This window comes from Gorilla gorilla, chromosome 2, assembly GCF_029281585.2.
Source record: "Gorilla gorilla gorilla isolate KB3781 chromosome 2, NHGRI_mGorGor1-v2.1_pri, whole genome shotgun sequence".
Lineage (NCBI taxonomy): Eukaryota > Metazoa > Chordata > Mammalia > Primates > Hominidae > Gorilla > Gorilla gorilla.
In genome coordinates this window covers 159,880,683-159,906,357 of record NC_086017.1, presented here as the reverse complement: position 1 = coordinate 159,906,357, position 25,675 = coordinate 159,880,683, and the positions used below count along the sequence as shown (strand labels likewise).

Genomic DNA, 25,675 nt, shown 5'->3' with positions numbered 1-25,675 from the left:
AGAGTGAGACCCTGTCTCAAAAAAAAAATCTAGTAAATACCCCATTCTGAGGTTATGGTGATATATATTCATACCCAGTTGGTGGTATTGTAAATTGTTATGTTTTCTGGGAAATATTTGATAACAGGTAGTTAGACTATTAAAAAATGTTCATATGTGTATTTCAGTTGCACCACTTCTAGGAGTATGGGAAATTTCTCAGATTCACATACTTGAATGCTCATCTCAGTGTAATTTATAATACTAAAAAAATCAGAAAAAGCTCAATTTTCCAATTTGGTGACTAGTTAACTATATCAGGGTATGTCCATATTTTGTAGTATTATACAAATATTAAAATGTTTTAGAAAAATATTTAATTGGGTAGGAAACTACTATGCTATGATATTAAGTGAAAGATCTGTATACAAAGTACTATACACATCATGACTTCAGTATCAGGATTGACACATATATGTGTGTATAATGAATGAAAAAAGTAGAAAATAAAGTTCCCAAATGTTAAAATAATGATTTTTGACCGGGGAAGCTAAACATGACTTTTATTTTTATGTTATTCTATATCTTCTAATTTTCCTACAACGATAATGTATACAATTAGAAAAATTCTGTTATTAAATTACTTGTAAAATAATGTATTATTCTAGCATTATAGCAAGAGTTAATTTTTTTCTTTGTTATGTGAAAAACTGAAAAATTCAAAACGATGTGTTTATTCCACGTCATGCAGTAGAACAAAATGTTTTTTCTTTATCTTTTCAATGTCAGGATAAAAAATCTATAACCAATAGTATTAAACTATCAGTTGTATCAAAATTTAAATAAAAATATATTCATACTCATTCAAGGTAGTCTTATTTTAAAATAAATTAGCATCTATTTTAAGTAATGAAGATAAATACGTTGCAATAAAATTATTTTATTTTAAAGTAAATATAACTTTGCCAGATTTTAATCAATTAACAGCAGTTTAGAGATATAGATATACATATACATATATGTGTAGAATATATACTTTTTTAAAACAGGAAGGCGTACTTTATGATATATAATCTTTTTACCACAAACTATATACACTTCTCAGATATTAAATCAAACTAATATACTAGGAAGACACTACTACTTGGGACCAGCGCAGCACCTTTACAAGTAGTTTAACTTTTATATGTGACTTTAGTAACACCATTATACAAATAAGCCATTTTACGGGCATTGTTTTGGCAGTGTAAACCTATAAGACACAGGTTGAATTTCACAAAAAGATCTGCGACTTGACGACTACTGCTTAGCAAATCTTTGTACAAAATGTGCAGTACCAGGTGCAAGTGTGGCACAGCTGCTAATAGCTAAAAACAGGCACAAAAACTTTACTGCCCTTTGGAAACTGGACAGAACAATCTTGAACTCTCATCTCCTGTTGCTCCTCTAACGATTTAATATATTCTAAATACCTTTATGTGGAAATAAAAAATAACAGGACAAAAGCAGGCTAGGGAGATTGCATTTCTGTCAGTAAAATTTCTCAAATCAACACATTCATCGAGTTTCTGACATTGTTCTTCGAGCAGCCGTCATCTGTCTAATGCAAAACGTGGCTTTGCTTTGTCTTGTTGCAAAGGGAAAGAAAAGCTTTTGTTCAGAGCTTTAGAAAAGTCGGTTCAGTCCACATAATGCATTTTCTCCTTCAATTCTGAAAAGTAGCTAATGCTCATTTGGTAGTGAAGTGCTGCAGAGGAATGTTCTCTTGCTCCTTCTTTCACAAAATTACTTTATGGACAGGTTTCGAACATGTCACTCAACCTCAAAACACGGTGCAGGCTTCTTGGTGGATGAGCTTACATTATCTGAGGGGCGGTAGGAAAGCGTGCTCATTTTTGTTGAAAGGTTTGAGTGGGATTTGGCTTTTGGGGGAATATATTTTAGAAGCTGGAGAAAATATTTTTTAAATTTTTTCCCCAGAAAGCCATAAAAAAGAGGATTCAGGCAATTGTTAAAATAAGCTATACAAATGGTGATAGGCATGGCCGTGTCCACAATATCTGCAATTCTACAGTCACGTATGATGCCTAGTTGAATCAATACATCCAGAAAAGTGAATATTTGGTGGGGAATCCAGGAAAAGAAAAAGAAAAGCACAATTGCCATAATTATCTTAAAAATATCATCATTTCTTGGTTTGTTCTTCTGAATTTCATAAGCCTTCTTTAGGGCCTTCCAAATAAGAGTATAACTTGTAAGAATGATCAGAAAAGGAAACAGGAAACCCAGTATATTTTTGGTCAGGCCCAGCCCTATCGGGAGGGTTGAATTTTGGGACTCATAATGGAAAGCACAAACTGTAATATTGGTGTTCTCAATGAAAAATACATTTCGATGGATTATAGCTGGCAAACTGGCCAAGCCTGCCAGCAGCCAAATGATGATGCAGGTGACTTTGGCTACAAGCATTGTGCGTCGAAGGCGGGACTTCATTGGGTGAACAATAGCCAGGTATCGATCAATGCTGAGACACGTGAGTAGAAACACACTAGCGTACAGGTTGAAACTGACGCTGGCTGAAGCAATCTTACATAGGTAATTGCCAAAGGGCCAGCGGTATTCCATAGCTGTGTAGACAGCCCATAGTGGCAAAGTCAGTAAAAAGCATAAGTCAGCCAGTGCTAAATTCAAAAGAAAAACACTGGCCACAGTCTTCAGCTTCATATAAAAGTAAATGACTATCACCACCAAGCTGTTTCCAAATATTCCCACCACAAAGATGATACTGTATAAAGTAGGAATCATGACAAATATGTAATTATGCCTTCCAGCTTTGGGACAATCATCTTGGATTCTTTTAATACCATCTTCAGTAGAAGAGTTGAGAATCATTTTGATCACCTGGGTCGAATTTGTTGCAAACACTATATCAAATACACCTGGGGAAAATAAAAATAAAATGGTAAAGAAAAAATTCTTGTTGTAAACAAACAAATTAGCAAACATTCATTTCTCAGTCATAAACGTAGTAACTCAACTTTAGTCTTAGGAAAAAATACTGGATCATATTTCTTAAGGAAACACTGTGAACTGATAAAGCCTAAGAAAGCACACTTAAATTTTAGAACATAATTGCTTTTGTAGAAAATGGTAAGTATCATCCAGAGAAGTGAAATTGGGATTCTATGTGAATAAACCTATCTAGGTCCTTTTCCTTTTTTTCTATAAGTAAATCTTGGTTTCCAAATTGATTAAAAACATAACCTAAATCTTAGAAAATACTACTGAATTAAATTAGTTTTTCAGAAAGACTTGAAAGTTTTTCCTGAGGTAAGCAGGACCAATTCATTTATCATTAACCTCAGAAGTGTGACACATTCATATTCTTTAAACCATTTCTTTCCTCTCACAATCTTTACTTAGATATAAAGATTATAAGTATTCTCCCTTAAGTGGTCAGAATAGCTGCCTTTAGGTGACTGACAAATTGGTCACTGTGGCAATTGATTTAAGAGGCATAGGAGGTAGGGCTCGACTTTGAGGAATAGGATTTTTTCCATGGTTTTCCAGGCCTCTGCAGTCAGTAACTACTTATTCTTTAACTTCCAATTCAGTCTAGCAAAAGTGCATGAATCTTCTAAGCTTCATACCTGCCAGCCATTTCTGAAGTTAACTCTGTGGTTAACCATTTGTGTAACAAAGATGTCAAATGAATAGGTTTGGCTAGGATTATCAAGAAAGCATGTCTTTACTGAGGGCTTGAGAAAGCAGCAGGTTTTTTAGAATTCTGGGGAGAATCAGATGCTCAGGAATGGGCTGCACAAAGCCATGCAAATATTTGCTCTGATTTTCTACATAATCAACAGTCAAGCTATTCATTTATGTGATTTAGAAAATCAACACATTCTGCCCTGGATAACAGTCCATCAGGAAGTCCCAGGAAGGAGGCTGAAGGTTCAGTGAGAGTGACATCACCGAATGTGGTACAGCCACACTCTGAGGTGAAGGTCAGCATTGGGCACAGGCCAGGACAGCTAGGTGGACAGTGGTGCTGGGCACACAGATCCTATTGCTCTACCAGGAGCAGGTCCCCAGATGAACATGGCTGAGCATTCTCTTGCAATGGCATGCCCTGGGGAAAAAGAGGAGCAGAAATAAGACACCACTGCCATGCCAAGCATGGTTGTGCTTGGCATTCAGGAGAGCTGAACACATGTTCTTAGAGTAGTGTTCACTTTGGTGCAAAGGGATGCTGTGCAAGGGATACAACTCCAGTAGTCAGCTTTTAAGACATAACACATGTGAAGGAGTTCTTAAGTGGCCTCTTTGCCTTCCCTGAGTAAGTAAAGTTGTTCTCCCTATGTAAATTTTTGGTTGCATGTCCTCATTATTGTTCCTTTTTGCATCCAGCTTATATAATGTACATCCTTTTCTTCTTTGACTCACCAGGACATTAGTATCCACAAACAGGTGTTATCTACCCTAAATGTCACATCTTTGGTAAAGCCTTCCCAACTTTTTTGAGCACTTTGACATTTTGGATGTAGGTTTGACACTTTTTTTTTTTTTTTCTGAGACAGTCTCACTCTATTGCCCAGGCTGGAGTGCAGTGGTGCGATCTTGGCTCACTGCGATCTCTACCTCCCAGGTTCAAGTGATTCTCATGCCTCAGCTTCCCTAGTAGCTGGGACTACCAGTGTGTACCATCATGCCCAGCTAATTTTTTTATCTTTAGTAGAGACGGGGTTTTGCCATGTTGGCCAGGCTGCTCTTGAACTCCTGACTTTGGGTGATCCACCCGCCTCGGCCTCCCAAAATGCTGGAATTACAGGTGTGAGCCACTGCACCCGGCCTTGAAACTTTATTGTAATCATCTGTTGACATATCTGTCTTCTCCACTGGTCTGTCAGTTGCTTGTGGGGAGAGCCTGTTTAAAGTTTACTAGTGTTTACTTGTTTCCTTGTTTACTGGTGTAGGCCCTGGTACGTTCCAGGAGGCAGATGATAAATGTCTCATGAATGAGTGACTGAATGGACAAATGAATGGGTGAGCAGCATAGAACTTAACAGCCATGAATATACTGTATCGAGACTAATTTCTGTGAAATCACATGTTGCTCCTTACAGAGTTTCATAGAGAATACTCAGTGTCAACTTGGGCCTCACCTTGGATAAAAAAACAGAAACAAAAACAAAACGAAATAAACAGGTAGAAAATTCCTTGGTGCTTTTAGATACTTGTGGTTTAGAAAACAGAAGATGAAAAGAAGAAATAATGTAACAGAAACTAGGGCTAGGCTTTTAGGGAGGTATGACTAGTTCTTCCTCACCCAGAGGATTTCCCTATACCTTGTAGATTTTCCAGTTCATCTTATTATTGTTTCTGAACTTATGCCAACTTAGAAGTATAAATTCATTTATATAAACACATATTCTTTATTAAAAATTAATTAGTCATTAAAGGGTTAGGGCTAGCAGTCATTTGTGCCTTAATGTGGATTAATTTACCTATTTACTATCCTTTTAACCATCTAGTAGAGATCAGCTGGATTTTGCTTAGAAAAAGAATTAGCAATGTAAAGGTTAAGGAACCTCGAAGGTTGAAAAGGGCCTGGGTGAACTCCATAACTGAAAATGAGGGCAGAGGTAAATATTTGGTTCAGCTTGGGAATAAAGGCAGTAAAAAATAGAAGGGAGTACACTTCACGCTCTAGAATCCCTTGGGTGCCCTGAGCTATGAGAACAGGGAGGAAATTTTCTTCTCCTCCTTCTCTCTCCTCTTGACTCGACTTTGACAGCACACAACTCATGTGGGTTCCATTAATCCTATGTTTGGAGTGAGTAGAATTTTATTAACTAGTCTCAAACTATAACTAGCATTCATAATACAATTTCTGTGGGAAAAAGTCTGCCCTGGTGAGGATCAATTTATAAGCATAGTTTTGTACTCCAACTCCTTCACAAGCTATCAGCCTTTTTTTCAGTTACCATTGATTCATATTGACTGGTATTTAATATGTAAAAGGTAGCTTTGAACAGCTAGGGGATCATCCCTGGCAACTTCGGTGAGGCATTATTACCTTAATGAGAATTCGCTTGAAAGAATCTGGACATAGCATGGAATATGCCAATTAGAAGAACATTTTACATAAATGTATAATGACCAGAACTCCCTGCCCAATAAGGAAACAAATTTTTTCCTACTCGAGGGTGGAGGAAAAAGGGAGAAGAATTTTAGGCGACAGAAACAGTGGAAGGAAGCACAAGGAAGTAGCAATGCAAAGAGCACATTCAGTGGGTATTCACCAACTCATCACATATTCACTGAACACCTACCATGTGTGGGTGTCCAGGATGCAAGGGGAATAAAGTCACAGTTCTCCTCCTCTACACAGTTTAAGTCTAGCCAGGGGGACAGGAGCCTTAAAGGCAGTATTATCTTTAGTGTGTTGAATGTTATATCATATCAGAGGCATGTGGAATACTCTGTGTTTATCACTGACCCAGATTGGTGGGGAGTGTGGGGTTTGGGGGAAGGATGGTGAGAGGGCAGTGGGGGTGGGGAGAGGGATCAGGAGATGGCACCTGGAAACCAGCCAGGTGGAGTAGAGATGGTGTCATCACTTGAACTTTCCCCTCCTTACTAATGCCTGCAGCATCATCTATGGGAAACAGCTCTCATAAATTAACAGATATTGCACAATGCTCTTGGGGGTGTGGGATCTGGATGTGCACTGGGCATTTCTAGATGGGAGGGTGACATAGGCCATTTTCCAGTCTGCACTTCTGCTACTGATAAGCTTCCCTAGAGAAATTTGTTTCTAAGGAAAGAAATAAAGATGGGACTTTTGTGATTGGCAGTTACTTTAGATTGATGATAAATGAGTGGGAAACAGTAGGGCTCTTTTTTCTTTGAAGCTGAATGGATGCTGGTTTGGTGAGAAGCCGAAGGAGAGAGAGATGTGATTGACTAGGAAAGCCAGATTTGTGAGATCTAGAAAGCAGCTATGTTTCAGTCACATCCTGCTTCTTTCCCCAGAAGAGTTATAGGTAGATAGAACCCTGATTAAAAACATAGGAGGATCCACCTCTTCCTACTTTTCCTATTTTTGGTCTTACTATTCCTTTTATCCAAGCTCTGTGGCTTACATGAATTCCATAGCACCATTTCCCCTTAGAGAAAGGAAGATGAATTTGGGGTTGAAAGACTTGAAATGGAATCCTCCTTTGCCACGTACAAATCTGTGTGGCTCTGGGTAAGTCATCCAATTTCTCTGAACGTGACCCTCAGTTTTTTTTCATCTGTGGGAAACATGAACAGTAATATTTATTGCACATGATCTTTGTAGGAATAAAGTGAGATAATGTGAAGGCACTTGGTATATCTTTCAAATAGTGCTTAATGAATATGTTTTACTTGAATCTTTACTATTATTTTTTGAATGCAAGGCAAACATTGACTCAGAACAGCCATGGGTTAAGAAAGCGTGAGAGTAAAGAAAAATGTTTATCATAGGTAAGTTCCTTCCATTGCCATTAAAAGTCTAAAAATTCCAGGCTGTTGTTCTTTCGAAGTATGAGTAAAAAATAATCTTAAGCAGCTGAATAAATTTGCCGTGAGTCAGGTGGGAACTTAAGTCTGTGGCAAACATAGGTGTTGGCTCATTGTGGCCAAACCACGTTTATTTTACAATTGCTTTTGTAAGAGTTACCTTATATCCTTTGACAGCTTTCCTGGTTCTTAAAGCATAAGAATGAAGATTTTCTTTCCTTTTTTTTTTATTTTAAGAATGCTTTCCCAAGACTTTTGATTAGAATATTAATACCTTCTTAAGCTTTTAGGCAAGCCAAAACCAATCTAATTAAATTGTTCATTACAAGCTCTTTTTAAAACTAGTTTGCAATCTAAAGAAAAAAAAATTCCCCATAGTTTCCTATGATAATAAAGAGAGAACTAAAAGACCAAGTAATTATATTTTGGAATAATCTTCTATCAAAGTATCTCTCTCAAGCATCAAAAAGAGTAGGAAAATGTTTGTAAGCCATTTGCTTATAGTGCTGGACAGCTCAATAAACCATCCTGTTCAATAAACTGTTGTCTTTATTGTTCCTATTTTATAAGTGAGACTTAGAAAGGAACTGTTTCTGCTCCTATGTTGCTTCCCCCGCCTCTCTCTGCCAAGTAAGGCCACAGGAAATAACTGTTAGCTATTCACTTGTGAATTCATTGACTCATAGAAATTGGCACTAATATTTTTAGGGTTTTTACTCATTTCTTTTTCAGATCTACTTGTTCTTATTTCCTAGCCCTCTGTTCCTGTTTTACGAAGTCTACTTCTTCTTTTATTTTCCTTAACATTTTGAATATCTGTCTGTTAAGAGCCCCTACCCAATTGCTTTACTATTTATAGTTCCTCAGGTATAAATTATATTTATTGCACCTGTGGACACTGTTTCTTGATAATGGACTTCTGCTTAGGTTTTGTAATCTTTGACTGTGTTCATTTTTGGTGGGAATTAACTTGCTTGGGAAGACTGAGTGCCTGGATGATGGTAGCCTATGAAACTTCAGCTTGGGGGTACAGCACTCCCTTGATCTGGAAAAGTTTTTAATGCTCATTTCTGAGCTTAGTTTTCAACCTTACATATATATTTGCAGATACTATATATTTGCAGTATTTAGTAGATTAGTAACTATACCACTCTCAAACTCTGCCTGGTCTTCAGAAGTTTTCTAGTCTTTCATCATGAATAGGTAGTGATTTTTCAGTCCCTGGCTTTAATCAGCAAACACAGCTTAAATTGCCTTCAGTACATGTGCCTAGTGGTCCTGACTTTCACACTGCCAAAGTCACTGGAACTTTATCTCAGCTGTGTATCTAGTGTTAGTCCTGATCTGGCCCAATGTGGTCTTAACTTTTATTCAGAGCTGTGATCTGGCATTTTGTATTTAAGGCAGGAAGGGCAGTTTCCATGTCTGCTTCGTCCATTTCATCTCTACTGAGGTTGCCCTACATGTTATTTGAAGGTGATAATTTCCAATTAAGTTGCTAAAACCTAATAGCTTTGGATTATAGTCATGGCTTTTGATGAAGCGTTTGAGCCTTTACAGGTTGTATTTGCCTCTATACCGGGAATCCTGGCAGTCACGAAGAGGGAAGCATGGCAGACCACCTGGCACCATGGGGCAAGAGACAAGTATTGCTTTTAAGTCAGATACATGGGAGAATGCCATGCTCTTGGTTGGTAATCCTAGACTAACTTCATGTTAAATGATTTCTTTGGAGATGATTTTGTTCACCCCTGCAATTTCTGAGTGAATAGTTCTCTCAATGCAAAACATTTTATTAAAATTATTAATGTCATTCTAATTAAGTACTTAAGATCCAATTTCCTCAAACTTAATAAATGGCTCTCTGATATATGTACATGGTAAACAGTGGCTTCTGGCCATCTTCCCAAGTCAATATCATCCACTGTCATCTGACCTCACAAGAAATAAAAACAAGGCAAGCTGCTTTATTAATTCTGCATGTACCAATTGTGACTAACTGTGGTGGCAGTGGTTAAATGTTCCATCATTTCCAACTAGCCCTCCCCTTGTTTCATCCAAAATAACTAAGAACCCAAAGAACCCAGTTTTATGAAAGGAAATTCAGAAACTTTATAATTTATATTAAAATTTATATTTAGGATATGAATTACAATGAAAGTAAAATGTTAATCCCACATTTTAGCTTCTTGGGAATTGTTTAAGACTACTGTCTAATAATGAAACTCTAAACTACAATTAAACTTCTCTCGACTCTAAAAGTTCCTACTTACTATAAATTAAACAACTCAGTTGTGATGAATGTCCCAATCCCTCCCACCCACATCACTACCCAAAATTCTTAGCTGTTTTTGTTGTTTTTATTTTATTCCAAAAAGTAGAGAAACAGGTGCCAATGAAACATATATGATCAAGTCTAATTCACATGCTTTAAACATCTTCCTTCGACATGTTAGTGTTAGTATTAAATACTCTTATGTTAAATATGAAAGGCCATGAATGGCTTTCCAGGATGTCTGGAGAGAGGAGACTCCAGAGACTAGGAGAAAAGGAAAGTAAAACCTAACTTGGAAGAAGGCCTGTAAGTAAATGAACCCCTGTCCTCTTACACTTCTAAATTCTTCAAACTTATAGACTCATAGAATTTTCTCACAAGAATTATCGCCACATTTCAATGGATTAGTATCTCAGCCATCATGGGGAGGAAACATCATTTTTAATAATATGGCTCTTGGAGACTACTCACAAGCTTTTCTTTTCAACAGAGAAAAGGGCAGCACCAGTGTGGGCTTAGTCAATAACAATTGCTTCATCCAACCTGTGAACAAAACTACAGATTTTGTATATGAAGCCACCTCACTTTTATTTCTTTGAAACTTTAATTCAGCAGCAGCAACTGTTTATCTCATTTCAAATTCCATTTTAAGGGGTGTGAGGAAAGTTATTGGGCAGGAAAAGAGGTACTAATTAATTTGCACCCTTAAGAAATTATGATAATATTAGAGAATTTATATGCATTATGAATATTATGTTAGGGTTATTGGCCACATGGCAATTCATTTTAGATTAAAGCTTTTAACATTATACAAGCCACATAACCATAAATTTTAAATGAAGCTAGAATATTCGATATACTGTACATGTTTTTCCAAATTGCTCAATGTTCTGATTGCAGAAGAAATATTCTTTAACGATAGCCTGCAAATTGGTGGAAAATGTGGGAGCAGACTGAGGTTCTAATTTTAGCTTTCCCACTCACTAGCTGGGTGACCTTGAAGCAGTCATTTAGCTTCCCTGGACCCCTGTATCCTCAGGGAGTTGGTTATACTCTTAAAAAAATTTTCCAAAGCATGAACTTTTATAATCCTTCCATTGAACAGGTATGCATCATTTGACGAGAAGGGCAAAATTGCTTGACAAGTAGAATAATAACAATTTCAAGAATTATAACAAGGCAGTTGATTAATGCTATCACATATTGTTAAATCAGCTATCTAAATATTTTTAATCCCACACTGATTTAATAATATTCTATATTAAACACAAGAACTCTTTGTATTGAAACAACAAAGTGAAAAAAATTTACTGTTTACTCAAGATGAATAAAGAAACTCAACATAAGATTATCATAGTCACAGGTTTTTTTCTTTCTTTTAAAAAATTAACTATTACTCAAAGAAATATTTCCCAGGCACATTTGGATAGCTGGTTGTGGTCCTAGACTAACGAGGTCAATGTTACGAGTTTGAGCCCTATCTGGACTAGTTTGTTTCATTCAATTTATGGCCAAAGGCTGTAAGCCTGTCAGACATCCCTTATGTTATTTATTGACACTACCAGGTCAAAGAGTACAGTTTGGAACATGGTTGAAAATCAAAATTAAAAGCTTGCCATGAAGTTAGAGAGTCAAGATTACATGGTCCTGTGAAGAGGGGGGCGCAATGTGATACTGTTAAAATAACATAGAAAATCAACCCTATGCTCAGATTCTTTGTAAGAAAATACAACTTTTTAAAGCTTAGCAATTAGTTAATGTGGTCTAATTGCCCAGATAAAAACACAGAGGTGAGGGCAGAGTATCATAAGAGAACTTCAAGAGAAGGTTTCAACATTCTGAAGAGTTAAAGGGCCTCTGTTCTAAGAAAACTAAAGCTATAAGGGTCATGTTTATGTGATTTTATCACATAGTTTCCTTTTCTTCCATCACAGTTTTGTACGCATTATAGTTCTTTACTTTTTATTTAGTTATTGATTAACATAAAAATGCTGTAAAAATTGAGGAATTGCAGAACAGCCTGGAAGAGAAAGCACTGGACTGCTGTCCTGGCAAAGAGTCTGCTCTGCCAGTAACCGGCAACACAATCTTACATGGGCAATTTAATCTTTCCCTTTGGTTTCCTTTAAATATTACAAGATATTTAGAATGGGAATACCAACACCTGTTCTCACCTCTATTTCATGGACTGCTAAAAATAAAAAGTAAGTTCTTTGGAAGACATAAAAGCATTTTTTAAAATATAATTGTTCTATAATACAAGGGTAAGTAAAATGAATTAAATAAAGCTCAGACTTTCAAAATATTACTAAATTTTTTTATTTGGAAGTTCAGCAGAAATATTTTTCATTATTATAATAATGCTTTTAGTTTGAAGAATTATAACAAGGCACTTGATTAACCCTGAAAGAAAAGTAAAATAGTAGATATTGGATTGCTTCTACATTTACTACTTGTGGCAGCAAATGTTTGGGTACAAACTGACCCCTCAGGGCAAATCTGAACAACGTATATATTTTCTTTGGTCCTCAGAGTATTTACAGCTTTTGGGACTTGAATTTTCTGTAGTTCACTAATACACCCCTCTATTTTCTGGTTCTTTAGTTCAGTGCTGTCCAAAAGAAATTGAAAGTGAGACACATATATAATTGTAATTTTTCTATTAAAAACATTTGACATGTAAAAAGGAACAGGAACAATTAATTTTGATAAAATATTTAATCCAATATATCCAAACTATTGTCATTTCAACATGTAATCCATATAAAATTATTAAGATATTTTACATTTTTTGTACCATGTCTTCAAAATCCAGGGTATAATGTATGCTTCCAGGACATCTCAGTTACACTAGCCACATTTCAAGTGCTCATCACACTGGGGCTGGCTGCTGTACTGGAAGCACAGTGTAGGTGCTTTTACTCACAGGAGTCCCCTAGTTGGCCCCTCTAGCAATGGTTCTGAAAGTGTGGTCCCTGAAACAACAGCATCAGCATCACCCAGAAATTTGTTAGAGATGCAAATCTCTGGCCCCACCACAGACCTACTGAATCAGAAACTCTGTCAGCAAGCTGTTTTTAATGAGCCCTCCAGGTAATTCTGATACACACTAATATTTGAAAAGCACTGCCCTGTAGGCAACTTAATTTGCAACTCTGGCTTAAATGCTGATAATCCTGATTAACAGGCAAAACCAATCCAACAAACAACAAAAGTACCCTCAGCTAAAATGTTTTCACTTAACATTTATGAAGCATCAAAAACTGAATATGAGAAACTTACTCATTAAACTGCAGATTTCTATTACACATTCAGGACTGGCGTAAAGTGTGCCCAGCAGGATGTCATCTACTAAAATCCCCTTTGCAGCTGCTCACAGATATCTGAAATTCCTATAATTCAGGTAGGGTGGAATACCCACCTTCATACCTTCTCAGGAAGAACTAAGATCTACCTGAGAAGAAACACAATGGCTCAGGTGAGAACCAGAGTTAAGACAGTGGGAAGAGCATAGTGATGGGGGCCAAAAGTTCTGAATTAAGCACATGATTTACCTCCTCTGAGCTGTGGAGCCTTTGGACTGTCACTTGACTTGTGATTCATTTTCTTCATCTGGAAAATGATGATAATAATAATAATGTTCACGATGAGGGTGATGAAGTAGCAAGCATGTGTCCAGTTTGGTGCAAAACATTGTTGGAAACACCGAATGAGATCATGGATCTGGAGGTGCTACGAGACCCTAGAGCTTTGGAACTTTTGTTGGTGTTATTAAGTTCACACTGTGGTGTAAATGGCTAATTTAATTTTTTTTCCCTGCAAGCAAATTTGGGTAAGAGAAATTGGGAAACTGCACGTGGTGCTAGAAGTGGAAGAAACTAAAGTACCAGCAAGGGGTGGGAAGACTCAGAGAGGGGAGGCTGAAAGGGACTGCTGAGAGGCTGCTTGGACCAGACTGTTTTGCCAGCTCTGAGAATTCCTTTTGAGTATTACATAATTTTTAAACATAAATTACAGTGATATTACATCACTGTAATAAAAATATTTAGACCATTCTATCTACTATTATCTACCACTCAATTTCTTTTCTATGTTAGGCTACTTGTGTTTTCTAATTAAATATCCTGTGATAAGAGACACCGATGCCAGGCCAATAAAAGGTAAACAACACTTTGCCAACTGAAAAATAAGATGAGCTACTGGTGACTGCTGCTTCCTGTGAAAACTTCATTAGCAATAAATGAGTTACCAGATGTCACACATCAGATTTGAAATTAAAATATATTCCCAGTAGTTGTGTGCTGTCTGAGCAGAAGTTAAAAACGAACTCTTTCCAAGAGAATTGCAAAAGATAATGCACCAGTTTTTGCCTTCTGGTTGTTTGTTCCTCCTCTAAATGTAAAATAAAATGCACCTTCTGGGTTGTGAAGTGGAAATATAGCATTTCTGCATAGAAGGCTATGTAGGGGAGTGGCACATTACTCAAATAGCAGTAACTCCTTAAGGACAGGAGAATTTTTTTAACATCCTGTGCCACACCAAGACCATCATCTCCTCGTTTTTAACTTTGCCATCACAAGTTCTCCTCTGCTCACCTTCACGTTCAGCACGTGACTTCTGCTTTTATTACCAGCAACAAAACTGTTCAAGTCAGAAACGGTCAACTTTGACTCCACTTGTCCTGAACTATAACAACCGTGTTAGTGCTTTTCTTTCTTCAGGAGATATTAAAACTCTCCTCTGGTTCTTCCAGCTAGCTAAGCTGAGGCTCTTCTTGTTCTCAAAGTTACAAGTCTCCAATCCAAAAGCAATTGTGGTTAGGGAAGGCACCCCGCAGTAGGAAATAGAAGAATACAATTTCATTTGAGCCAGCAGAAATTTCAAATAAGCCAATGTGATAGAAATATCTAACACTCTCTAGTTTTTATAAACAAATAATTTTGGCTGAACTTCTTCAGCCCAGTTGCTTTGCAGTTTCAACTGGTTCCAGCTGAAGATCATGGTCACTTGAAATCATTTATTTTTTTTCTCCTCAGTTAACTTTGGTTCTTATCTCCTGCCAGATAGGTGAAGCTTATAAATCAAATTCAGAGGGTAAAAGTGAATTATCATTCTCAATCCACCTCTCGGAGAAATATTTACATGGAACTTCTCTATACATAGAAATTCCCTGAAGCACCTAACAGTTTATTTCTGGATCATTAACTACTCATCAGATGCTGGGTATGTGGAAACTGCTGGCCTTTGGCTTTCACAAGGAAGATGGAGCATTTTTGAGATGATTTCTATCAATGGGGAAAATGTCAATTCAATCTTTTCAGCTTCATAACTTTAGCACAAAATGACATACAAGTGTTTAAGTTCATTTAATGTACCATTATTTTATACTTCTTTTTGTTTCTGCTGATTAACAGAAAGGACTTATAATAGTGGCTTAATATTAGCAATAGTAACACTATCACTTATTATTCATTGGATGCTTACTATGTGCCAAGTGTTGCATTAATTGCTTTCATTTCTACAAGAGACCTATGAGGGAAGGCATCATTATTCCCATTGCTCAGGTTAAGAAACAGGAATAGAGAGCAGGTCCTTACGTTTTTGACATTCTGTAAGTAATGTTTCAAGGCTCTATTATTATCATTTTTACTTTTTGGCATGGTCATCTCTTTATACTCCAGTCTAGTGCCTCTCAATTAGACTGATTTTGTACTCCAGGGATATTTGGCAATGTCAGGAGACATTTTTGATTTTCCCAATGTGGGAGAGGGAGGTGTGGGGGGTATTACTAGCATCTAGCAGGCAGACAAGTGATACTGCTAACCATTTTACAATGCGTGGGACAGTCTCCCACACCAAAAAATTATCTAATCCAAAATGTCAATAGAGTTGCTACTGAAAAACCCTGCTCTGGTTCCTACTTTTTGTTTTAACCTTTGATAATTTATATCTCTCACCTTTTATAAAATAAATTAACTGTATACTGAATTTTATTGGAGGCTTTTATGTCATGCATTATATCTTCCGGGGAAAACTACAGATCCCTCACAAAAGATAAAATCCTATTGGGTGACCAAAGTCTAAAGCTGTGTTGGGTGCTTAGTAGGAGCTCTCAAACAGGGAGTTTACTAAATATCTGCTGTGTTAGATCATTCTAGAAATTACCTTCTGTAAGCATTTTTCATAACTTCAGGATTCTGCACAGATAAGGCTGAAGAGGGAATTTGAGCTCAGATTCATCATTAGGGTTTCAAGAGATTGATGGCTGTTGTCGTGGCCCCAAGATCTGCACTGAAGGGAGGAAGCCACCTAGTCCGGAAGTCAAACCCTGCCCTCTTGTGGTATCACTGCCATAGACACTTCGGGGAATCTGACAGGATCAGAGGGCATCGATCTGTATCCTTCCGGTCTGAACTGACTGCAATATTTAAGTGTAAATTCAGCTGTGCATTCACATTAGGCCTTTTCTTCTTTGTGGAACAGTACATTAAATATAACATGTAATCAAGGCTTTCATTAGAAACCAAGTGGAGAGAAGAGAGAAAGAGAGGACAAAGATACCATACTTAGTTACAAATGTTACTTTCTGGAAGTTTGACAATTACAGAGTTTCACTTACTTAGCTTGATTCTCTGTTACTTGCCTTCTCTACAAAACTGCTTTTCTGACTAATAAAGGCATGGAGTAGTTTTTGTAGGCAAGGAGAAACAATTCTGGGAAAAAGCTTTGTAAGGAGCAATATTAATAGACATCTATGCCCAAAATTTGATTCCTGTGGTATTTTCCCTACAAATTTCTTATAGGCTAGTTCAAGGAGAAAAGCATCATAAAGTTTGAAAGACCAGCTAAATCAGTGGAAATTATACTCTCCCCTTTCCCATTAAGAACTCTATTCTCTTACTATGAAAACACCACTGTTCTTTCTTATCTCAGAGTGCAGCCTTTTCTGTATACTGATGCCAAATGGGTAACATTTTAGTGAGACATTTGAAGTTGTGATATGCAACTCGGTGGGGGACAAACAAGGTCATTTAAAAGGTCTCTTCATTGAGAACATCAGAGCTTTCAAAAGAGGCACACAGCCTTTCCTGCATAATTGGGGGTAAATGAAGAAAAAGCCCATAAAGTACAAAAATTAAAAAAACAGACGGAAACACTCAGAATTAAGAGTGAAAAGATATCATGAATGCTGATGCTGAATCTTGACACACAAAACCAAAGGCAATGAGTAAAAGAGCAATTTAACTTAAGAAGGTGATGAACATAAATCAGTTGACTGCAGGCCAGGCATGTTGGCTCACGCCTGTAATCCCAGCACTTTGGGAGGCCAAGGTGGGCGGATCACAAGGTCAGGAGCTCGAGACCAGCCTGGCCAGCATGGTGAAACCCCCTCTCTACTAAAATACAAAAATTAGCCAGGCATGGTGGCATGCACCTGTAATCCCATCTACTCGGGAGGCTGATGTAGGAGAATCGCTTGAACCCAGGAGGTGGAAGTTGCAGTGAGCTGAGATCATGCCATTGCACTCCAGCCTGGGCAACAGAGCGAGACTCCGTCTTAAAAAAAAAAAAAAAAAATCAGTTGACTGCAGGATTTAGCAAGGGAAAAAAGAAACTTAGAACTAGAATTGAGGGATTCTTCTTCGCTTCTCTAGAAATTGAGATCTTGGACAAATCATTAAACCTTCATTGAACTTTGATCTGACAAATCGAAATGATATTAATATTATGAAGCCTCTACCTTGCCCTTGGAAGAGTGTTTTAAGATTATGTGTACAAAATAACTTTTTCAAAAGACAGTATATTATACCCATTCAGTATGAATACACTAGATACAATAAAAAACAAGTTTACTAAATAGCTGAAGTGCGAAGCTAATTTATAGACCAAGAGATATATATTCAGCACCTAGAATCTTAAAAAGGAACATTAATTTAATTAATGTTAGCAGAGTCTATTATCTGGCTGGACTCATAGGAAACACCACCTTTGCAGTCTCACAGGTCAGGGAGAACCTGTCTCCGGCCGGGTGTGGGTGGTAATCCCAGCACTTTGGGAGGCTGAGGCGGGTGGATCATTTGAGGTCAAGAGTTTGAGACCAGCCTGGCCAACATGGTGAAACCCCGTCTCTAATAAAAATACAAAAATTAGCTGGGCATGGTGGCGGATGCCTGTAATCCCAGCTACTTGGGAGTCTGAGGCAGGAGAATCGCTTGAACCCGGGAGGAGGCGAAGGTTGCAGTGAGCCAAGATCGCGCCGCTGCACTCCAGCCTGGGCAGCAGAATGAGACTTATACATATACTAAATAAATTGTGTCATAAAATTTTACTTTACAGATGTAATTTGTTGCATTATTATATATGGCCAATAAATTGATTACAATGAAGTTAGAAGCCCTAATAATACAATAATATATAATGATATAATTTGTTATTAATCCCATAAAGCAATTTAAAGAATTACTTTTGGGGAAGAAGTGAAAGAATAAACACATAAAGTACAAATGACTTTAAGTTAACTTTATGTTGGAGGAAGAAAATATATCACACTATAGACCTTTGGTTGGTGAATCAAACCTCAACTAATTAAATGACAGAAACTTCCTTCAAAATGCAGGATTCAGAGAAAAATTTTGTTGCCTACAGCTCCCCTAGTATTCATATAAGTCTCTTCTGTGAATTATCTGACTTAACATGTGGTAATTGTTGTTTTTTAATAGGATTTCATGAGTTCACTTTCTAATAATTATACAACACTGTATTGTTTCTGGCAATAACATTTTTGGTATTACTTTATTACTATATAAAATAATGGAAAAACAAATTAGGCTAAATATTTTTTGTACTCAGAATAGAGCAGGCAGATTTGTGGAGTTCATTAGGACTTTGTGAGAATAACATAATATGCTAATAATTTTGAATATTTTGATATGAAAAAGATTCTAATTCAGAGAAAATATATTTTTGGAATCAGTCTATTCCAGTAGCTATAGTTGTGTAAATAAGTCAATGATCAGCTTAGAGTCATTCCCTAGATAAATTACATGGTTTCTTTATATCTTATCAGAAACTAGTATGTTCTCTTTACATAAAAAGTCATTCTGCAACTTATGGACTTTTGATTTAGGTTTGGAGGGTAGCTTTATCTCCTGTGAGTCAGGAAGTCACAAAAATGTCTGCTATAGAAAGAAATTCATGGGTCAAATTTATTGATTTTCTTCTCCAGAGAAATACAAGAATATACATGTATACCCTTTGTCTGGTAAACATACACAATTACTATATTATCAAAGATGTTTTGGTTGTCAGATTATCCAAGTAAAGTCTATTTTAACCTAAAATGTGGTTGAACTACTATTCTCTACAGTCTTTTGTTTTCCTTGTAAGTCAGAGATTCATAAGAGAGTCCTTGTAAGTCAGAGATTCATAAGAGAGTCCTTGTAAGTCAGAGATTCATAGCATTGTATTGTTGTTATGGTCCCTAGACATTATGCATTCCAGGGTTCACATATTCAAATACATATATAGGCTGGGAGAAATAGGTGAAGTGGACATGGTGGTGAATGGAGGGCCCTCCCCCTTTCTTGGAGGGGGGCCACGGGGTCACTTCTCAGCTATAGCCAACTGTGCCAATAGTAATGAGGTGGGGGAAAACAGCTAACTTTAAAATATAAACTTAAAATTTCAAATTTCAAGTGAAAGATCCTATTTTAAAATGTTTTCAACTAATATATATATATATATATTTTAAAACCCAACACTGTGGAACCTAACAGAACTCTTCTGCAGATTAGATTTAGTTAAAAAGGCTGCCAATTTGAAACTTAGGATCCAGGCCAACCATCTCATTTTAGAACTGAGACGAGACTCCAAGCCCCAGAAAGATGTTGCAGACCCTCATTCCAATGTTTTAACTAGACTGAAGACTTGAAGTATGTCTCTGTTTGTTAGACATTCCCCCTTCCATTCTACATTCAGCGATTCATGGCTGAATAGTTGGAGGTTACGGTAAAACACAGAGATGTGACAGGATGAGGCAACTGTCTACCCTTGATCTCACACAGCCAGCTTGCATAGTCTGCACTTCGTGAGATGTGCCTGACTCAGTCTGAGGAAGCTTTCAGAATGGCAGCCTGAACTTCACCCCTACCCCTCATTGTTCTTGCTAGCAACTTATTTTTCCCTTTTCGTTTTTCTATCCTGTAAAGCATACTGTTACATCTCTTAGAGCTGTTGCTGCTCTGAAGTGCTCCAAAGTGAAGTCTCTATGTGAGTGAATCCATGATTTGGGTATTCTTATACTATTTTGACATTTACTCGACAAATATTATCTTGTGTTCAAAAGGTCATCAGTAGTGAAAGGGACTGAAGCTATTTCATAGAGCCACACTCAGTGGCCCTGGCTAGATGACTGGTGAGGAGTTTACATTTTAAAATATTTTAAATAAATACTGAAAATATTTATTTTTGAATAGTTCTTGTCAAGTGTTTCTGAAGTGAACTTTGCTACAAGTATGAAATTATCTGTACATTTATGTTTTAAGGCTACATTTGTACTTTTGATACTAATGTATTTCCTAAATACATTCACTGCAGATTTGGGAATACACACACATAAAAAAAGTGCAGGAAGAGAACACATTGCTACACTGACTGAGGGAGTTCCACAGGATTAATCCTGGATGAATATGGAGTATTTCTGATTAATGGTAACACTTGGCTAGCACATTCATTGTTTGGGATTCTATCCCTAATAAAACTTCCTGGACAAGCAAGTTGATTTTTCAGATTTATTGAAAAATAGTTTAATTCTCATGAGCATATTTCAAACTCTGTACAAGGACAACATGGACATGTATACTTTGGTTAATTGCTTGGTTGGCTGGAAGAACATAGTTCATGATTTCATACACAGCTCCTTGGATGTGAAGCATTGGGAGATGCAAAAATGCTGACTTCCATATTAATTGTATTTCATGTGAAGAGATAATATTTCATGATTTTTAACTAGAGTTTTGGGGTAAGTCAGAAAACAGAGATGGAAAATGGTGGTCTGATGATGCAAACTCTTGTAACTGACTCAGAAGGTGCCATGTTGATGACTGCGGATGGCTTGATGGCTACCTCATGAAGAGGCTCAGTCTAGAGTGGCGTATCAGTGCATGAAGGGAGTGGAATCTGTTCCAGGCCAGCAGGGACCAGAGTGAGATGAGAAAGGGGCTACAGAGTGGCACCCTCCCGCCTCTTCTTAGAATGAAGGACTTTTTCTGAGAGTTCAGCATTAAGAAAGGATTAAGCATGAAGTATTCAGCTGCTGGGAGGAAACTCAGCGTCCAGGGAAGAATGTTGTGGGGATGTGAAACAAATGTAGTCTTAGCATCTGAAGTCTCAGTTTAAGTTTTCATCTCAGACATTGTAGTTTTCATCTCTAGAAGTTCAATTTCAGTCTTTTTTATATCTCCCACGTCTTTATTTAATATGTTCAAACTTCCATCAAGCATTTTGAACATATGAAATAGTCATAATAACCATTTAATGTAATAGTGTAATAATCCTATCATCTGTGTCATTACTGACTGGGTCTGTTTCTATTCATTTTTTTCTTTTTATGGGTTGTACTTTCCAGCTTCTTTGCATGCCTGGTGATTTTATAATGGATGCTAAACATTGTGAATTTTACTTTGTTGGATATTGGATGCTTTTGTATTCCTACAAAAATTCTCCAGTTGTTTTCTGAAAAGCAGTTGAGTTACTTGCAAATAATTTAATTCTTTTGAGTCTGACTTTTATAGTTTCTTAGGTGGTACCAGAGCAGCAATTAGTCTAGGGCTAAATTTTTCCCATTCCTGAGGCAAGAACCTACTGAGTATGCTACCTGATGCTCCATGAATTATGAGACTTTCCACTGTGGCTGGTGGAAATAGCAACTATTTTCTAGCTCTTGATGACCTCTGGGGCTTGTTCTCTCTAATACGTTTGGGTGATTATTTACCCACATGCACTGAAGCACAAGGGTACCATTTGCAGATCTCTGGGTTCTCTGTGCAGCTCTCAACTCTCTGGTACTCTGAACTCTAGCCTCCTTGGCCTCTCTGGACTCCCAGCTCTGTGTCCTTAACTTAGAGAGGACCCTGAGTTCTGCCTGGGTGTACCATCCCTGTATCATGCCTGCAAACTCCCTCCAGGCAGTGGGCTGGGACAATCCCAGGTCATTTGTTTCCTATCCTCCAGGGATCACTGCCCTTTGTTATCTGATGTCCACTCTCTTGAAAACCACTGTTTCATATGTACGTCCAGTTTTTAAAATTGTTTTAGGTGGGGAGGTAAATCTAGTCCCTGTTATTCCATCTTGGCTGGAAGCAGAAGTCTCTGGGTTTGAGTTTTGCTCCTACATCTTACATGCTACTTGATTTTGGAAGAACTACTCAGCTTCATCCTCCTCTTTGCCCATTTATGAAGTGGGGATAATACTGCAATGATTAATCGATGGAGTCATATAGGGGAAAACATGTTATAGTCTACATGATTAGGCAAAGGAACACTCATACACTGAGAGTGGGCTTTTACCAAAAGGACTGGAGCTGAATGAACATTTTCTCTTCTGAGCAAGATCACCTGAGCCATTTTTTCTTGACCACACAGGGATAACTACCTTCTTTGTTGCCCTCTAGCCAATTAATGACCTTGCCCTTTTACCTTTCTGAACCTGCTGGTGAAGACCTTATAGGACAAACAGACAACTCACCTCGTCCCAGAACCCATGGGGCAAAAAACAAGCTTATCTGAAATGTTTTGCCAAAGCTATACCTACACAGGATTATAGCACCACCAACAAATTCTGTGTGATTTGTAGTAATAAAAATCTCATTTGTTCTTATTTACACCTTAATTTAAAATAATCCTTTTCACTAAACTGTGAAGTAGAATGAATAAAACTATTAATTGAGAACATCTGCCCACAATTATAAATATATGGAATTCACTTAGTTATAATCAGTACATTAACATTTGAAAAGAAAATGATTTTTTAATGCAAAGATATCTTTCTTCTGACATATTAAAATTCCAACACACTAAAGTAGTAACGTGAGTAAAAAAATAATAAAATCCTATGGCTTTTTTATTGCATGTTTATTTAGGCCAAACCAGTATGAGGCAGCTAGATTAATTACTTTTATACTGTTAAGTACTGTACATAGTTAATTATTTCATCTAAGTTGTGTCTGAGCCAAACCTGTGAATTACTATTCATGCAGGGCAATGATGATAATTTATGTACTCCCTCTATGCCACAGCTTGTTAATATATTATTTTTGATTTGAAACTAGATGTTAAAAGTTTGCAAGAGGCTTTTAGACTACCCCACGACATAAGTTCTAAAATTATGGATTTGAAAAATAAGGTCGACAACATGCTATGATAGGAAGTTATTTAGATGATGGAATTTTAATAGATTTGGTATGAAAAAATACATTCTCCCATGTTTTCCTCTGATCTGTTGACACTTATGCTTTGAGCCTCTGTGTGTGTGTGTGTGTGTGTGTGTGTGTGTGTGTTTCTGCTTGATTTTATGATGTGGTTGTTTTTTGGGTCCTTAGCTTCCTACACATCTACCACATGCACAAAACCTGTTTTCACCCACTCTCCCAATATGGCTAATCAGATATTTAATTGTAGCTACAAGTGCCCAATAGCTTCAAGTGGTTAGAGAGATGCTCACAACTACCATGAACTTTTCAAGATAAAGAGATGACACTGAATCTATTTTTAAAATGTGAGATCAACTTCTCAAAACTTCAATAACAGATTCCCAGAGATACTTGTACATAGTGAAGTGAAAGAGAACTTTAAATGTTTTACAGATCCAAATATTAAAAATTTAACAGAAGTTATTAAAGTAAAAGAGCAAACAAAGAAGAAATGAGTAAAAACAAAATATGTAACTAAAAAATAAAGAGAGCTGTCATGGAACCGGCTTGCTGCTCCGGGTGGCCCTGGATGGGCAGCGTTAGCATCAACTGGGAGTTTACGAACAAGACAGCCTCAGGCCCCACCCCAGACCGAGACAGAATCTGCATTTTAAGCAGATTCCCCAGGTGACGTGGGTGTTCATTAGAGTTTGAGAAGCACTAGTCTAGAGGCACATGGAGTTTCCCTCTCATGTAGACTAAAGAGCCATCCAATCGCTGAGCTCACTGAAGTGTGGCTCCCCATGGACAGAACCTGAGAACAGCACAGGCAAGTTGAGGTGGCTGCAGATTGTTTTCATGGGAAGCCTCTGGAGTACAAAGGAAGCAAAGCCCCAGTGAGGCAAAACTGTGTACAAAAATATATGTTTCATATAATACAGAGATCTTGTGATCTCTGTTCACAAGATCTTTTAGAGAAAAATAATACAGATCCAGACTTCTTACTGTGACTTTGGCCAGAGAGTTTTTGCTTATTTAGAGGAATTGAGGAACATCTAAAAGGATGAGAAGTGTGCCACCTTCCCTTGAAGCCCATTCTGGCTTTTTTTTTTCCTATGAAATATGTGAATTTTATCATCCGAATAATTTTAACTAACTTTTCCCCTTAAAATGCAGGCACTTTCTGCACAATTTCCTTTTCTTGCAGAGGCTTTCAAACTGTTCAACCACTAGAGGTCTGTATTACCTATTTTAAAAAACCATTACTAGCTGGCTGAGACTTCCAGCTTTCAACTTCAATACCTAATTGCATGTTTTAAGATTTAAAATCTCAAGACATAACACCAGGGAATAAAAAAATCACAACACTTTAAGAAATGAAGGAGAAAACCGAATAGGAGCCCTTCCATTTGGAACAAGACTGAGTCTCCCCTGTTATTTCTAGTAGACAGCTGAGCACACCTTCATAATCTTAAACACGGAAATCAATGGCCAATCACGAATCACGAGAACAAAATTTATTTTCTTCAAAATGCCTATGCAAAATAGTTTTTATCTCAATATATTTAAAACCCATGTTTTAACTTCAAATTTTAAAGCATTTATTTTCCTATTGGAACAAAAGAAAAATTAAAGTGGTTGAATTCCCATTTGGTTTATTTAAAACACCAATTTTACTACTTTTATGAGGGCTTTAAAATAAAATTTCATTTAATTAGGTCATAATATATAGGTTTAAAAACTAATGTCCTTTCAGTCTTAGAAGGCTCTGTTGCAATTTTATAAACTAATGCATGAGACTGAGCTTGCCTGGTTAAAGTTGTAATAGAGGTGACACTTGCTGGTGGCCTATACTGCAAGTTGGATACCCCAGGTTTTCACTGCGTTCCATGTTCACCTAGAGATTTTCACTAGAGTAGTCCATTTGGGTCTACCCTCTGCCAGTAGAAGCCCAGGCTCTGAGCCTTCCAGAAACCTGAACATGAGGCATCCCATTTACAGAGCCATCCTGATTAGACATGATGAAACCTTTCCCTAGCATATGCAGCAGGCCTCCTAAAGAACTCCACACTCATGTATTCACATATTTAAGTAGAATGGTTGAAAATATTACAGACATAAAAGCTGTAATTTACTGAGTATTGCATAGAGGTTTGGGATTCTGATGCTAGATTTTCATAGATTCTAATTACGCCTGCATTTCAGTAAGTGGCTACATTTGTTGCCAGGCAAGGTGTAATACTAGGAAGCTCACTTCTTTTAAAAGGCATTATTGCATAATGTTCCTGCCCTGTAAGGCCTCTAAAAGCATAAGGACGTCTAGTGTGGCTTCCCTCTCAGTCTGTCACTTTATTAAAACACAACAATTTCCAAGTGTTATTTGGCAGATCAGCTGGGTTCATTTCAAAGGCTAATATTTAACAGAGGGGAAAATGACTCATCCCAATCCTTTTAAAAATTG

General features: G+C 37.1%; 1 protein-coding gene across 2 annotated transcripts in view; it reads right to left on the bottom strand.

The window, feature by feature from the left end:
• Positions 1 to 899: 899 nt before the first annotated feature.
• Positions 900 to 25,675, bottom strand: part of AGTR1 (angiotensin II receptor type 1) — a 44,940-nt gene continuing 20,164 nt past the window's right edge. For both annotated transcript variants that reach the window (XM_004037815.4, XM_004037814.3), the window contains one exon: positions 900 to 2,918. In XM_004037815.4, the coding sequence (XP_004037863.1) occupies positions 1,792 to 2,871 (1,080 nt within the window). In that variant the 5' untranslated portion in view covers positions 2,872 to 2,918 and the 3' untranslated portion in view covers positions 900 to 1,791. The remainder of the gene's footprint in view (positions 2,919 to 25,675) is intronic.